The 15,724-nt window shown below is 35.3% G+C and overlaps 1 protein-coding gene across 1 annotated transcript; it reads right to left on the bottom strand.

Annotated features, from left to right (window-relative positions):
* Positions 1–6,754: 6,754 nt before the first annotated feature.
* Positions 6,755–8,130, bottom strand: LOC104105816 (uncharacterized). Its single transcript, XM_009614214.4, has 2 exons — positions 7,566–8,130; positions 6,755–7,170 (listed from the first exon to the last, which is right to left on the bottom strand). Exons 1-2 carry the CDS (start codon positions 8,046–8,048, stop codon positions 7,003–7,005), a joined length of 651 nt encoding a protein of 216 aa, XP_009612509.1. The 5' UTR covers positions 8,049–8,130; the 3' UTR covers positions 6,755–7,002.
* Between the last annotated feature and the right edge of the window lie 7,594 nt (positions 8,131–15,724).

The following is a 15,724-nucleotide window of genomic DNA, read 5'->3' as shown; positions in this document are numbered from 1 at the left end:
TGATGATATACTAGAGAAGGCCAAGAATGGTATAATTCCTAACCTTGTTACTATTCATTCTACTTCTAACAATCCTACAAGTGCAAAAAGTAGGATCGACGAGGTTGCCGAGTAGGGGGAGCAACCTGGTGAGGTTATTAAGCAGGGGGAGCAACTTGATGATGATGTCGAGCAAGTGGAGTGCCCCACTCAGGAAGAAGAACAACCTCAACCTCTGAGGAGATCAGAGAAGCTAGGGGTAGAGTCATGCAAGTACCCTTCCACAGAGTATGTCCTCATCAATGATGAAGGGGAGCCAGAAAGTCTTAAGGAGGTATTGTCTCATCCAGAAAAGAACTAGTGATGAAAGTCATGTAAGAGGAGATGAAATCTCTACAGAAAAATGGCACGTACAAGCTGGTTGAACTTCCAAAGGAAAAAAGACCACTAAATTGAAAATGGGTCTTTAAACTCAAGAAAGATGGAAATGGCAAGTTGGTCATATACAAAGCTCGATTGGTAGTAAAAGGCTTCGAACAGAAGAAAGGTATTGATTTTGACAAATTTTCTCACATGTTGTCAAAATGACTTCTATTCGAACAATTTTGAGTTTAGCAGCTAGCCTAGATCTTGAAGTTGAGTAGTTGGATGTGAAAACTGTATTTCTTCATGGAAATTTGGAAGAGGAGATTTATATGGAGCATCCTGAAGGATTTGAAGTAGCTGGAAAGAAACGCATGGTGTGCAAATTGAATAAGAGTCTTTATGGATTGAAGCAGGCACCAAGGAAATGGTACATGAAGTTTGACTCATTCATGAAAAGTCAAACATACATAAAGACCTATTCTGATCCATGTGTATACTTCAAAAGATTTTCTGAGAATAACTTTATTATATTGTTGTTGTATGTGGACGACATATTAATTGTAGGAAAAGACAAGGGGTTGATCGCAAAGTTGAAGGGAGATTTGTCTAAGTCATTTGATATGAAGGACTTGGGCCCAGCACAACAAATTATGGGTATGAAGATAGTTCGAGAGCGAACAAGTAGAAAGTTGTGGTTGTATCAGGAGAAGTACATTGAACGTGTACTGGAACGCTTCAACATGAAGAATGCTAAGCTAGTCATCACACCTCTTGCTGGCCATTTGAAGTCGAGCAAGAAGATATGTCCTACAATAGTGGAGGCAAAAGGGAACATGGCTAGAGTTCCTTATTCTTCAGCAGTCGGAAACTTGATGTATGCAATGGTATGCACCATACCTGATATTGCTCATGCAGTTGGTTTTGTTAGCAGATTCCTTGAAAGTCCTGGAAAGGAACATTGGGAAGCAATCAGGTGGATACTCGTGTATCTAAGAGGTATTGTAGGAGATTGCTTGTGTTTTGGAGGATCCGATCCAATCTTGAAGGGATACGCAGATGTTGATATGGCCGGTGCTATTGATAATAGAAAATTCACTACTGGATATCTATTTACTTTTTTAGGGGGATCTATATCATGGCAGTCTAAATTGAAGAAGTGTGTTGCACTTTCAACAACTGAAGCAGAGTATTATTGCCGCTACAGAAGCTGGCAAGGAGATGGTATGGCCCAAGCGGTTTTTTTAAGAGCTGGAATTGTATCAAAAGGAGTATGTCGTCTATTGTGACAGTCAAAGTGCAATACACTTGAGCAAGAACTCCATGTATCATGCAAGAACAAAGCATATAGAAGTGAGATATCATTGGATTCATAAGCAGGTGGAGAACGAATCTTTACAGGTAAAAAAGATTCACACGAGTGAAAATCCTACTGATATGTTGACCAAGGTGGTATCAAGAGACAAGTTCGAGCTATGCAAAGAACTTGTCGGGATGCACTCAAACTAGAAGACAGTGTTACCTCCTCTAGATGAATGAGACTGGAGGGGGAGATTGATGAGGTCCATCTCATTCAAAGGCCAAAGTAATAGGCATGTGCCTAAGGAAAATATTTGGCTGAGAATTTCTTTTGTTTGGTAGCCAACTTTGTTGAATTTCTTTGGTTTGGTAGCCAACTTTGTTGAATTGTCAACATTGAAGAAAAAGAAGAAAAAGTATGTGCAAATTGTTAAATATAGTAGGCTTTAGAGAGTGAGGCTTACGCTATATAAGGAGAGCTTCGGCTCTCATTTCTACACACCAACAAAGAAAGAAAGAAAGAAAGAAAGAAAGAAAGAAAGAAAGAAAGAAAGAAAGAGGTTTCACAGACAAGGTATAAGAAAATAGTTTGTGAGAAAAATAGAGAGTTAGCGATATTGTAGTGAGGTGGGAATATCAAAAGAGGGTTATTTATTTTGAGTGTTGTAGTGGTCTTTGGAGTATTTTACTCGGACCTACAAAGTGTAAAATTCTTTGCTATAGTGATATTAGTTGCTCGTCTTGGGGCCGTGGTTTTTTCCTTATTCAAAAGGGTTTTTCACGTAAAAAATTTGGTGTCGTTGTCACTCTTTTATTCTTGTAAATTACCGTATCTCGATGCTACGTTATTATTCCGCTTTTATTACTGTAAATATTATTTCTGTAGGGGGTTTATTCCTAACACGCATGATCGGTGAGGGAATGTGATAATTCTTGGTATTATAGCAAACTTCGGATCGATCAAAACGGGTTAGGCAATGGTTCTTCAGCGCTACGATAGGTTGAATGGGAAATGGATCTTTAGGATTCGAGATACAAGTTCCATGCAGCAAAGAACTAGCACAGCATGTTAGATTAGATAAACACTGCTCAAGTTAATTTCTTAATTTCTTGAAATTCTTTGCATATCTTCCTTTTAATTTTGTTTTTTCTTCTTTAAATGGATTTGTGTGCTAGTGGAACTTGAATAAGGGAGGGAAATGAACCATTCAACGGAAGTGCGCCACACTTTCTTTAAAATTTAATTATTCGATATCTGAAACTCATTTGTCGACTAATGTTGATTAATGCAAGTAAATACAGTACTAGTGATACATTAGGGAGGTAAAGCGTTGATTCTTTGCTGAAAATGGCACTCTAAGTATATGATAATCAGGGGTTGAAGTCATGTCACAAGCTAGGTAGTTCTGATTTTAAAGAAGTCATTTATGATAATGCACATGGTATACATCTGTACGACCTTCCAAAGTCAAACTAATGGAGTAATAGACTTGTCCATTATTAAACCGATGATGATAAGAATAAACGTTTTGCTTAAAGCAAGCACCTACTTCAATTAGCTATTAGCTCGTCGTAACGTATTCATAGCCATCTTTATATTCAGAAAATAATTTCACTGGAATAATCTCTTTGAATGAATCCTATCTACTGAAAACGTTTGTAATTTCACCTTTACTGCATTTAGCAAGATTATTTGCTGGAATATCTCAGTAAATTTTTTATTTATCATTTTCACAAAAACTTGAGCTCCCGTCTATGGTGTACCGGTAAAGTTCAGGGTGGTTGTTCTTCAATAGACAACATCAGAGATGTTAGAGAGAAGCCAGAGACAAATTTAACGACTTTTTAAACAACAAGAAGCAATGGAATTCGTTTTCTGGGTCTTAAAACATTTTACTTTATTTTCTTGTTTTAACATGGAAAATGTAATTGAGATAATAACAGACATCTTCATCTGGGATTGAATTGGGAAAGAAGTGGTTCATTTTTCTTTTATCACAGTAGAATTCAGTTACCTTAACTTGACAAGTACAAACTTATCAAATTTTCTTATACCAAGAAATTCTCATAAGCTCAACGGACTTACACCAAGATAGAATACGAGTAATAGCCGCTCTCAAAATAATAGCCGAAAATATATATATTTTTTGTATACTTTTTGTATATTTATATATTTAGTATGTTATATATAAAAATTATTCAAATTTTATATACTTTTTCGAATACCGAATGTAAATAGTTTTTGGCACAGCTGAAAAGTGAAAAAAAAAAAAAAGGTATGTGGTACATTTTCTTACGTGAATAGCTTATCAAATTTATTTTATAGAATTTTTTTACTTCTACTTTAAAAGTGAAGTTACTTCCTTTATACTTGAAAAATTCTCCACAATTTAATCCAGAATGGATCTTTAGATTTCTAAATTAACTCTTAACAAAAGTGCAGTAAAAGGATGAGCTAGTAAATCCCTTGTCCTCCACACTTAAAATTCACAAGAATGTAGTTGATTTTAGGATTGAGTTCCCGTATTCACTAATTTTAAGATATTGGACCTTCAGATAAACACACTAGTTTTAGTTCTTCAATCCATTTCAGTTATATCAGGTACCTTTACAAATTGCTAGCTTTAAGATCTCAAAGCTTCAAAAAATTTCAGTGAGCCCCATAACTAGGTCAAACTTTTGCAGAAATAGGATACATTAAGGGCTGGTGTTTAAATTTTGTCCCCAGTTTTATAATGTTTTTACAGATATAAGAATAAGCGGTTGGGACATAGCTTGTTCCCCGCGCTTGTTCAAAGTTATGCCCGCCCCGCATAATCCCCCCACCCCCCAACATAAGAACTTTGAATAAGATATGCTCTATTAACCTACTTGGCAAAACGTACTTAGACGATTCTATTTGTGCAAATCTCCCCTGAGTGGACATGTCTTCTGGGCCTTTTTCTTAGTTCTCTTCGTTTAGTAAAAATAGTAAAAATTGCATGGGGTCTATTTGGTCGCCCCAATTTAACCTATACCCACTTTTTAAACAAATTCAAGTCTTTTTCTCCTCATCCTTCTTCTTCGGATGATATTATTCTTTCCTCTAGATAATATTATTATTCATATTATTATTCTTCACATAAAGCGAAGCTCTTGGATTCAGGAAACTTGGTTTAATTGATGATTTGTCAGGGAAGCCACTGTGGCAAAGTTTTGATGAACCCATTGATGCCTTCCTTCCTGAGGATGGACGACGTGAAGCTCAAGTTGACTGCTTGGAATATTACCCAAAAGGACCCAAGCACTGAAGTGCATCCTCTAGGAGCTGAAGTTCAGCAAATACTAAACAAACTTCAGCTCCTAAAATACTGAAGTTCAGCAGATACTAAACAAACTTCAGCTCCTAGAATGCTGAAGTTCAGCAATTACAAAACAAAAACTTCAGCCAAAATTGCTCAAGTTCAGCAATTATTAAACTGAAGTTTTTCATTGTACTATGAACTGAAATTTGCGCGATTGCCTTTGCAAGTCAGGCCAAACTTCAAGCAAAAATATCTGAAGTTTTGCTTTGATAAGGCTACACTTCAGGCAAAACATTCTGAAGTTCAAACTTCAGACATAAATTTTTGCTACTTCAGGCCCGTATACCTGAAGTTACCCGAAAAGTGGGTACGCTTGCAATTTTTTTGCAAAGCGGGTATAGGTTAAAATGTGACCCAAAAACTGGGTATAGATGCAAATTCCCCCTTCGTTTAAGATACCTTTTTCTTGAGTTCTTAGGTCCTTTTCTTCGTGTTGCATCTTCAGCTAATAGCCTCATAAACTCAATGGACATAATTTTTACCACTTTTTGTTCTTGAATTCTTCTAGCCGTCATCAAACTTCTTTTTTAATCTTTCAACCTTCATTAGGATCTGGATTAATCAAGTTTAAATCCTTAAACTTCAGACCCTCTGCAAACAATCAAATATCCAAAAAGGAAACTTGGCATTAAATGTACAGGACCATCAGTTCTCAATACTTCACATAGATTCTTTTGCAAATTCCTTCAGTAGTTCAAAGTCCCTTTTCCATTATAGGGCTCTACTAGTCCACGAGCTTTAGTTTTCCAATCAGATAACAAGAATGAAACTAAATGCATCAATGTGGCTGACCATCTGATGAGATGCTTGGGCAACTCCAGAATTTAAATTCAAGCTACTCAGAAGTCAGATGTATGCAATAGTTAAGTAAACTATGTAATCTTGCCTAATACTTGCTAGGCATGCAGCAAATGCTAGTAGAGCAGGTTAACACTTGATAGAATAACATTAAGCTAAAAACAACATTCTCTTTTGCCTTCCCTTGTCCTGAGGAAGTGAGGATGATCATCTATCACGAATTCCATGCCAGTATATCTTGCTCTATGGTGAGACATGCAGCAAATGCTAGTAGAATAGATTAACGTTTGATAGAATAACACTAAGGCAAAACAACCATATTTGCATTTTCTTTCACAATATAAAAGCCTTTAGAAAGTAGGTCATGATGAACACCATGTGGACATGCACACCGCTGCATTATCCAACACAAGAACCTTCCGCCGAGTCTAAGGCAAGGAAAACTCAGATTGCCCTGCCTGGAAAGAAAACTACAGGCCCTAAATTACAACAGGCTCCCCGAGCATGTTAAAAGTTTGTCCCAGAGTTGCTCCCCCCGGCCGAAACACTTACAGAAGCTCCTGTGTCAATCACCAACTGATACTTCAATTTGGACAAATGCAAGGGAAATAGCACTTTTGGTTACGAATGACTTAACATTTACTAGCTAATTGTCATTAAGGTCAGAGAGGACTGCACAAGGGACAAAGAGGAAAAGGAAGATAATATCGTAATAAAACAAAATTCAATGTGATTACCAATATTAAAGCCAGACAGTTCTGATTGTACACTGTTTCCAACTTTGGAGAAGTGGCTTCAGATCAACTCACAATAAGATCGACATGATGTCCACCCCCATCCCCACACCCCACACCCAAAAAAATGAAATCAAAATCTACAGAACCAAATATACTACTAGTAAGTAGTAATGGCTATAGCGACAGCCCATGTCACGCAGCTTCTACTTGAGGAGTCCCACCACACTAATAGCATTTTTCTTTGAGTTCCTTTCAGAAACTCTCTTTTCATTGAACACAAATCAGCCACTTTTACACTAACAAAAATATGCAGAAGATAGTTTTGGTTCTTAACAAGTCACATAAATACAGCTTGAAAAAGAACGTTGAGCTTCTTCTACATTGATCTTTAACGCTTATGTTGCCATGTTGGTACTGCACTGGAAAGCGACAAAACTAGTTACAGAGTTAACCATAATACCTTGGTTCCAAACTTCACTAAGTCACAGGTCTGTCCTGGTAGAGGAAGTAGAGGTATATTTCGAAGAAATATCCTTGAAAACCATGATCAGGCCCTTCAAATCATTAGCGCCCAATTCAAGGCAGTCCTTAAGCAAATCGCCATCTACTACTTCCTTCTGAAGTGTCTCCATGACTTCCTTCAACGGACCCTGAATTCAAAATAAAAAGAGACAAACTTAGACCAAGTACAATGGACCGTCACTTCATTTTTAGTTTAATCAATAGCATTGGCAATTCAATATCTAGTACTCCCTCTATCCCAATTTATGTGACGTTCTTTCCTTTTTTTTCTTTATCCAAAAAATAAATGACACATTTCTATATTAAGAAATAAATTGACTTTATACTTCAAAATGTTGTGTCACACAAATATCTATGAGTTGATTTAAAGTTTAATCCACAAATTTGGAAAGTCGTTCTTTTTTCCTTAAACTTCATATCAAGTCAAACACATCACATATATTGGGACGGGGGTAATACAATCCTAAACTGAAGTTATAGCATAAGCATCAAATTTGCCACAAAATATTAAAATAAAACTTACGGATTGTCGAAACATCTTCCGAAATCTACCGAAAAGGGATTTGGAAACTCTAAAAAGATTCTCATAATTCCGATTCATCCAGTTAACCCTTTCCCTATCTGAACTGACACTCGAAAAATCACTAAGACCACGCAGAATTTCATTCAACTCCGACAAAGCACCGAACATATCAAACGACGTCGTATCTCTCCAAGCATAATTTCTCGCATAGTCCCAACCCACGTTCCAGATGACTTTCCAGAACCCAATACCCAAACCATTCTCCAGTTTTATGGCAATGGATCGAGCTCGGGCAGCGCCAGCGGAGTCTCCGCGGGATTCCCGGAGGTTGGCGACGCGGGAGAAAAGGGAATGAGAGACAGAGAAGAGGGTGCGGTAGTTAGAAAAGGGGAAAGAAAAGGAGGAACCAGGGAGTGGGTTAGAGAGAAGGAGGAAGAAGAGTAAGAGGAGAGAGATTGGGGGAGTTACGCCGGTTCTGCGCATTGGAACCACCGGGAATGGCGGTGGCTAACTTGCCGGACAGTGAAGAAAACAATTGAGGTTTTAGGAGGGTTTTAAAAGGAGTACATGGACATTTTCTTTTATATAAGGTGAATATGATAATATAAAATTAAACAATCATGTTATAAAATAAAAACCGTAAAGTAAAGACAAGTATAGAGAGAAACTGATATATTATTCAAACTTCAAACTTATGTATATAATGAACTGAAAACTAATCTATTTATATAGAAGAAAGGAAGTAGTTGCGAGGCTTTTCAGGAAGTAGCTACAAGGCTTTTCTTTAGCTGCTTGTAAGTTGTCTGCATGAGCTGCTTGCAACCTGCCTATTTAACAAGAAACTGATGCAAATCATTTCATTGAGCTGCTTGCAACCTGTCTGCATCAGCTTCTTGTAGATAAACTCAACAGAGTACTAAATGGATAATCTTCTTCAGGAAGATTATCTATAGCGGAGTAATAAATGAACATCCATAATATAATTATTTTCATAACACTCCCCCTTGGATGTTCATTAAAAGGTATTGTGCATCGTTAAAACCTTACTAGGAAAAACTCAGTGGAAAAAATTCTAGTGAAGGAAAAAGAGTACACATATTTAGTAATATGCATTTATAGCTGCCTCATTAAAAACCTTATAAGGAAAATCCTGTGGGGAAAAATCTTAGTAAGAAAAAAAAGAGTACATCGCGTATTTTACTCCCCTGATGAAAACCATGTTTCAAATATTTGAGTCTCCGCATTCCAATCTTATATACTATCTTCTCAAAAGTTGAAGTTGGCAAAGATTTAGTGAATAAATCTGCCGGATTGTCACTTGAACGGATTTGCTGCACATCAATGTCACCATTTTTCTGAAGATCGTGTGTGTAGAATAATTTTGGTGAAATGTGCTTCGTTCTATCTCCTTTTATAAATCCTCCCTTCAATTGGGCTATGCATGCAGCATTGTCTTCGTATAAAATTGTGGATCTTTTATCACACTCCAAACCAATTTTTTCTTGAATAAAATGAATCACCGATCTCAACCATACGCATTCCCTACTTGCTTCATGAATAGCTATTATCTTAGCATGATTTGAAGAAGTAGCAACAATTGACTACTTTGTGGAGCGCCATGATATGATAGTACCTCCACATGTAAACACGTACCCAGTTTGAGATTGAGCTTTATGGAGAATAGATAAATAACATGCATCTGCATAACCAACAAGATCCGCACTACCTTTGTTAGCATAAAACAAACTCATATCAAGAGTTCCCTTTAAAAATCGCAAAATATGCTTAATCTCATTCCAATATCTCCGAGTAGGAGAAGACCTATATCTTGCTAGTAAATTAACAGAAAATGCTATGTCAGGCCTTGTAGCAATAGCAAGATACATAAGTGCACCAATTGCACTGAGATAGGGTGTTTCAGGACCAAGAAGTTCCTCATCCTCTTCTGGAGGTTGGAACGGGTCCTTATTCACTTCAAGTGATCGAACAACCATTGGTGTACTCAATGGGTGCGCTTTGTCCATGTAAAAACGTTTTAAGACCCTTTCTGTATAGGCAGATTGATGCATAAAGATCTCGTTTGCTAAATGTTCAATTTGTAATACAAGACAAAGTTTTGTTTTCCAAGATCTTTCATCTCAAATTCTTTCTTAAGATATTCAATTGCCTTTTGGAGCTCTTCTGGAGTTCCAACAAAATTTATGTCATCAACATAAACAACAAGTATAACAAATTCTGATGTCATTTTCTTTATAAAAATACATGGACAAATAACATCATTTATGTAACCCTCTTTCAGTAAATATTCACTAAGGCGATTATACCGCATGCGCCCAGATTACTTTAAATCGTACAAAGATCTTTGTAATCTGATTGAATACATTTTCCGAGATTTCGAATCAATTCAATCGCAATTGAACACACTTGCTAAAAGAGAGGTCTTTGGACCAGTAGTCCAAACACCTGCTGGTGTAAAACCAGTTGGTTATAAATGGGTTTTTGTGCGAAAAAGGAATGACCAAAATGAAGTTGAAAGATATAAGGCTCGCCTTGTCACACAAGGATTCTCACAACGACCTGGAGTCGATTATGAAGAAACATATTCACCAGTTATGGATGCCATAACATTTCGCAAGGCCATAACAATTATGGATGCCATAACATTTCGCAAGGCCCATCACCAGTAGTGGGCAGTTTTATTTTCATAAGTAGTGGTCTTGCTATCAATTGCAGTCGTTTAATAAATGACTCTGCAAGGCCATTTTGAGTATGAACATAAGCTACAAGATGTTCAACTTTTATTTCAACTGATAGACAGTAATTATCAAAAGCTTGAGATGAGAATTCTCCAGCATTATCAAGGCGAATAGCCTTTATAGGATAATTTGAGAATTGTGCCCTTAATCGAATTATTTGGGCTAATAATTTTGCAAACGCCGGGTTGCGAGATGATAGTAGGCAAACATGAGACCATCTTGAAGATGCATCTATTAAGACCATAAAATATCTAAATAACCCACTTGGTGAGTGAATAGGTTCACATATATCCCCATGTATACGTTCTAAAAAGGCAGGGGATTCAATACCAACCTTCATTGGTGATGATCTAGTGATCATTTTTCCTTGATAACAAGCCTCACAAGAAAATTCATCATTTGTAAGAATCTTCAGATTCTTTAATGGATGCCCACTCGAATTTTCAGTAATTCGCCTCATCATTATTGATCTAGTGTGATGACCCAAAATGTCATCTTTAAATTTAATGATTAATTATGTGATCTAAGCACTATTTACCATTACTCGACTTGAGTGTGCAGTTCGTAAAAAAATTTCGGAAAAGTTTTCAGGTGAAAAATAGATTAAAATGTGAATTACAGCTTTAAAACTCAACTGAGTTGACTTTGGTCAATATTTTGAGCAAACGGACTCGGATAAATATTTTGACAGTTTCGGTAGGTCCGTATCGTTATTTAGGACTTAGGCGTATGCCCGGAATCAAATTCCGAGGTCCTTAGCCCGAGATATGAAATTTTGATAAAACATTTAAAGTTTAAGTTCAAATAGTGACCGGATATCGAATTATATGTAAATGACCCGAAATAGAATTTTGATGATTCCAACAGCTCCGTATGGTGATTTTGGACTTAGGAGCGTGATCAAAATTTTATTTGGAAGCCCGTAGTGGAATTAGGCTTGAAATGCCGAAAGTTGAATTTTTGAGAAGTTTGACCGATGGGTTAACTTTTTGATATCGGGGTCGAAATCCGATTCTAAAAATTTTCATAAATCCATTACGTCATTTATGACTTGTGTGCAAAATTTGAGGTCAATCGGAATTGATTTGATATGTTTCGGCGCACAATATAGAAGTTGGAAGATTTGAAAACTCATAATTCGATTCGATGCGCGATTCGTAATTTCGGTGTTGTTTGGCATGGTTTGAAGCCTCAACTAAGTTCATATTGTATTTTGGGATATGTTGGTATATTTGGTTAAGGTCCCGAGGGCTTCGGATGAATTTCGGAAGGTTAACGGAATAGATTTCGGACAAAAAGGAACTGCTGGAATATTTCTGCTGCAGAAGCTATTTTTGGACAGCAACCGGTGCAATCGCAGAGCTGACTTTGAAAGCTTATATCTTGAAATCTATAAGGAATCTGAACATTTTTAAAACATGAAAGTTGTAGCCCTTTGATTCTAGTTTCCAGAATAATAAACCATTTATCATTCAGACATTTATAAATTTTATGATCGATTGACTGAAGCTAGTACTGCAGATTTTGACTACAGCAGTGTGCATCGCCAGAAAGATATTTCACGTTCATTTAATCTATTGTCTCAACATGATACCCATTACGGCGGATATCTATAAAACTCAACAAGTTTCTTCGGGACTTGGAGGAGAATAATGCATTGTCTAGAATAAGTTTTTTTCTCTTAGGCAAAAATACAATAGCTATTCCGGAGGCTTCAATCAAACTTATATTACCAGAAATTGTAGAAACATTTGCTTTTTCCTTATGCAAATAAGAAAAGTATTTCTGATCTTTGAATATGGTATGAGTTGTTCCACTATCAATTACACAAATATCTTTATGATTGGTCTTTGATCCAAACATAATTTGAGGATTATCCATATTCTTCAAAATGACATAAACAAAATAAATATGATAGTAAACATTATTATTAAAGCATAACTTTTATTTATGTACAACAATTACATAACCATACAATCTATTACAAACAATAAAAATTAAAATATTTATATTTCTACAGATTCACTACCGATCACATGACTTGTTTCTCCTTCTGGGAGTGCAAAATAATCAGCTACATCCAAATGCATGAAGTCTAAATTATCTTCAGAAATAAAATTTGCTTCAACATTTTTCTCTGTCTTCTTCAGGGAGGCTTGATACAGCTCAACCAGGTGCTTAAGCGTACGACATGTACGTGACCAATGCCCTTTTCCTCCACATATATAACATGTATTTTTTGGCTTTGTTGCTTGCACCGCTTCATGCTTTTGTTCCTTACTTTTCCACTGCTGGTGGTGAGGATGGTTCTTTGGTGCATTGTTATTACCACGATTAGAGTTTTCTCCCCGACCACGGCCATGACCACGACTGGGGCCACGTCCTCTTCTATGCTTAGCTTGGTGGAAGTTCGTCTTATTTACTTCAGGGAATGGACAAGAACCAGTAGGTCGACTTTCATGGTTTTTCATTAATAACCCATTATGTTGCTCGGCTACAAGAAGATGTGAACTAAGTTCAGAATACTTTTTAAATCCCATCTCTCGATATTACTGCTGCAGGAGCATATTCGAGATATGAAAAGTGGTGAAAGTTTTCTCCAACATATCATGATCATTAATATTATCACCACATAGTTTCAATTGAGAAATAATTCTGAACATAGCTGAATTATACTCACTGATAGATTTAAAATCTTGTAGCCTTAGATGAGTCCAATCATAACGTGCCTTTTGAAGAACGACCATCTTCAGGTGGTCATATCTATCTTTCAAATTATTCCACAGTATGACTGGATCTTTAACAGTAAGATATTCCATTTTCAGGCCCTCATCAAGGTGATGGCGTAGGAATATCATTGCTTTGGCACGGTCTTGGTTTGATACCTGATTTTTATCTTTGATGGTGTCTGCCAGACCCATCGCATCAAGATGAATTTCAGCATCAAGCACCCAAGACATGTAGCTTTTGCCCGATATATCCAGGGCTACAAACTCAAGTTTAGAAAGATTTGACATTATTTAGAAAAAGAAAGTTCGTACCTCTGATACTTTCAAAGTATTTTCTCGAGATGGCAGAGTCTCGTGCTGATAACGTGTTATAAAATAAAAACTGTAAAGTAAAGACAAGTATAGAGAGAAACTGATATATTATTCAAACTTCAAATGTATGTACATAATGAACTGAAAACTCCTCTATTTATAGAAGAAAGGAAGCAGTTGCGAGGCTTTTCAGGAAGCAGCTGCAAGGCTTTTCTTTAGCTGCTTGTAAGTTGTCTGCATGAGCTGCTTGCAACCTGCCTGTTTAACAAGAAGCTGCTGCAAATCATTTCATTGAGCTGCTTGCAACCTGTCTGCATCAGCTGCTTGTAGATAAACTTCAACAGAGTACTAAATGGATAATTTTTTTCAGGAAGATTATCTATAGCGGAGTAATAAATGAGCATTTACAATATAATTATTTTCATAACACATCAAAATTATTTTCAATATTCAAAAAAGATTTATGTTAAACATAGTTTTAATTTATTGACAAATGCTTGACTTATTACATTCAAAATGACACATACTAAGTATAATATAAATTAATAGATATTTTTTTGATACTTTCTATTGAATATATATCATTAATTTCAATGTCACGTTAATACATTTAAAAAAATTGAAAGATATACATTAGTAATTACTCTATTTTTAATTATTGACAAATTGATAAGATATTATTGCAATTGAGTTATGCAAACGCCATTATCTTTATATAATTGGTTGTAGTTTCCTTTTTAAAAAAGATCATACTTCTTTTTTATACATTAAGACGTGATTGATCTTAGGGCAAAGGTCCAAATATGCCCTTGTACTATACGAAATTGAGCATATTTGCCTTTCGTTAATACTTTAGCTCAAATATGTCCTTACCGTCACATAGTTGGTCCATATATGCCCTTAGAGTTACACAATTAGCTCATATATGCCCTTTTCGAAACGGAATTCACCCAAACTAATTAACTCTTTCTTTAATTGTATTAAAATGTATTAGAAACACTATTTCTTTTTTATTAGTATTTTTTTTTCTTTGCCTTTTTCTTTTCTTTCTTCTTTTTTCTTTTCTTCTCTTTTTTTTTTTTCCCTTTTTCTTTCTCCCTTATCCGTTTCTTCCATTATTGATGTCTTCTCCATTTTCGTCACCAATTTCACTTGACAAAACTCATGAATTCTAATTACTAAGAAAATTCTCCCATAAAACCGAACCAACCCGTTTCATGTACACCCCTAATTTACATAGTTAATAAAAAAAAAAAAAAACGTCCAGTTGAAAAAAGATGAAAAAAGACTAACAACTCAAATTTATAACACTACAACTTGAACTCTAGGCTTTTAATCATTAAATTATCTTTCTGAAAATAATTTAAATATTTTGGTCTTTTGAGTATTGTTAAAGGTTGAGATATTTTTATTATTTTAAAGTTTAAACCATAATTTTTGGAACAATTTAATTTCGTTTATTTAGAGGGCCAGTGAAATTGGAACTTGATTACCTTATGGGAGAATTTTCTTAGTAATTGAAATTCATGAGTTTTGTCAAGTGAAATTGGTGACGAAAATGGAGAAGACATCAGTAATGGAGGAAACGGATAAGGGAGAAAGAAAAAGGAAAAGAAAAGAGAAGAAAAGAAAAAGAAGAAAGAAAAGAGAAAGGTAGAGAAAAAAAATACTAATAAAAAGAAAATAGTGTTTGTAATACACTTTAATACAATTAACGAAAGAGTTAATTAGTTTGAGTGGATTCCGTTTCGAAAAGGGCATATATGAGCCAACTGTATAACTCTAAGGGCATATATGGACCAACTATGTGATGGTAAGGGCATATTTGAACTAAAATATTAACGAAAGGCAAATGTGTTCAATTTCGTATAGTACAAAGACATATTTGGACCTTTTTCGTTGATCTTATGAAACGTACTCTTGGCTTGCTTCATAAGTTGTTATTAACTTTGCATGATTTAAAAAATAGCAGTTATGATTTATTTTGTTGACCAAATAATAAGTATTCCCCCACATGTAAATAAATAATATATTTGAGAATCGAACTTTATGTGCATCACACAAATATTTTATGTTTACATAACCAATTAGTTGGGAATTAAATTTATTTAAATAAAACAATCAAATATCAATTAATTCTTGAAATATCTAGATAGATGCTTAAAAATCGTTCCAGTATTTTCGTATTAGGTCAAAACTAATTTTTGTTGATAAACTTACAATATATATATATATATATATATATATATATATATATATATATATATATATATATCGTGTATTGGTAGCAGGTCATATGGATACTCTAATTGTATTAAGATATAGTGTTTTAGTACCAAGAAGTTTTTCATAATTTTTAGAG

Source organism: Nicotiana tomentosiformis, chromosome 2 (genome assembly GCF_000390325.3).
Source record: "Nicotiana tomentosiformis chromosome 2, ASM39032v3, whole genome shotgun sequence".
Classification (NCBI taxonomy): Eukaryota; Viridiplantae; Streptophyta; class Magnoliopsida; order Solanales; family Solanaceae; genus Nicotiana; species Nicotiana tomentosiformis.
Note: the sequence above shows the minus strand (reverse complement) of the source record. Positions and strands in the feature narration are given on the sequence as shown.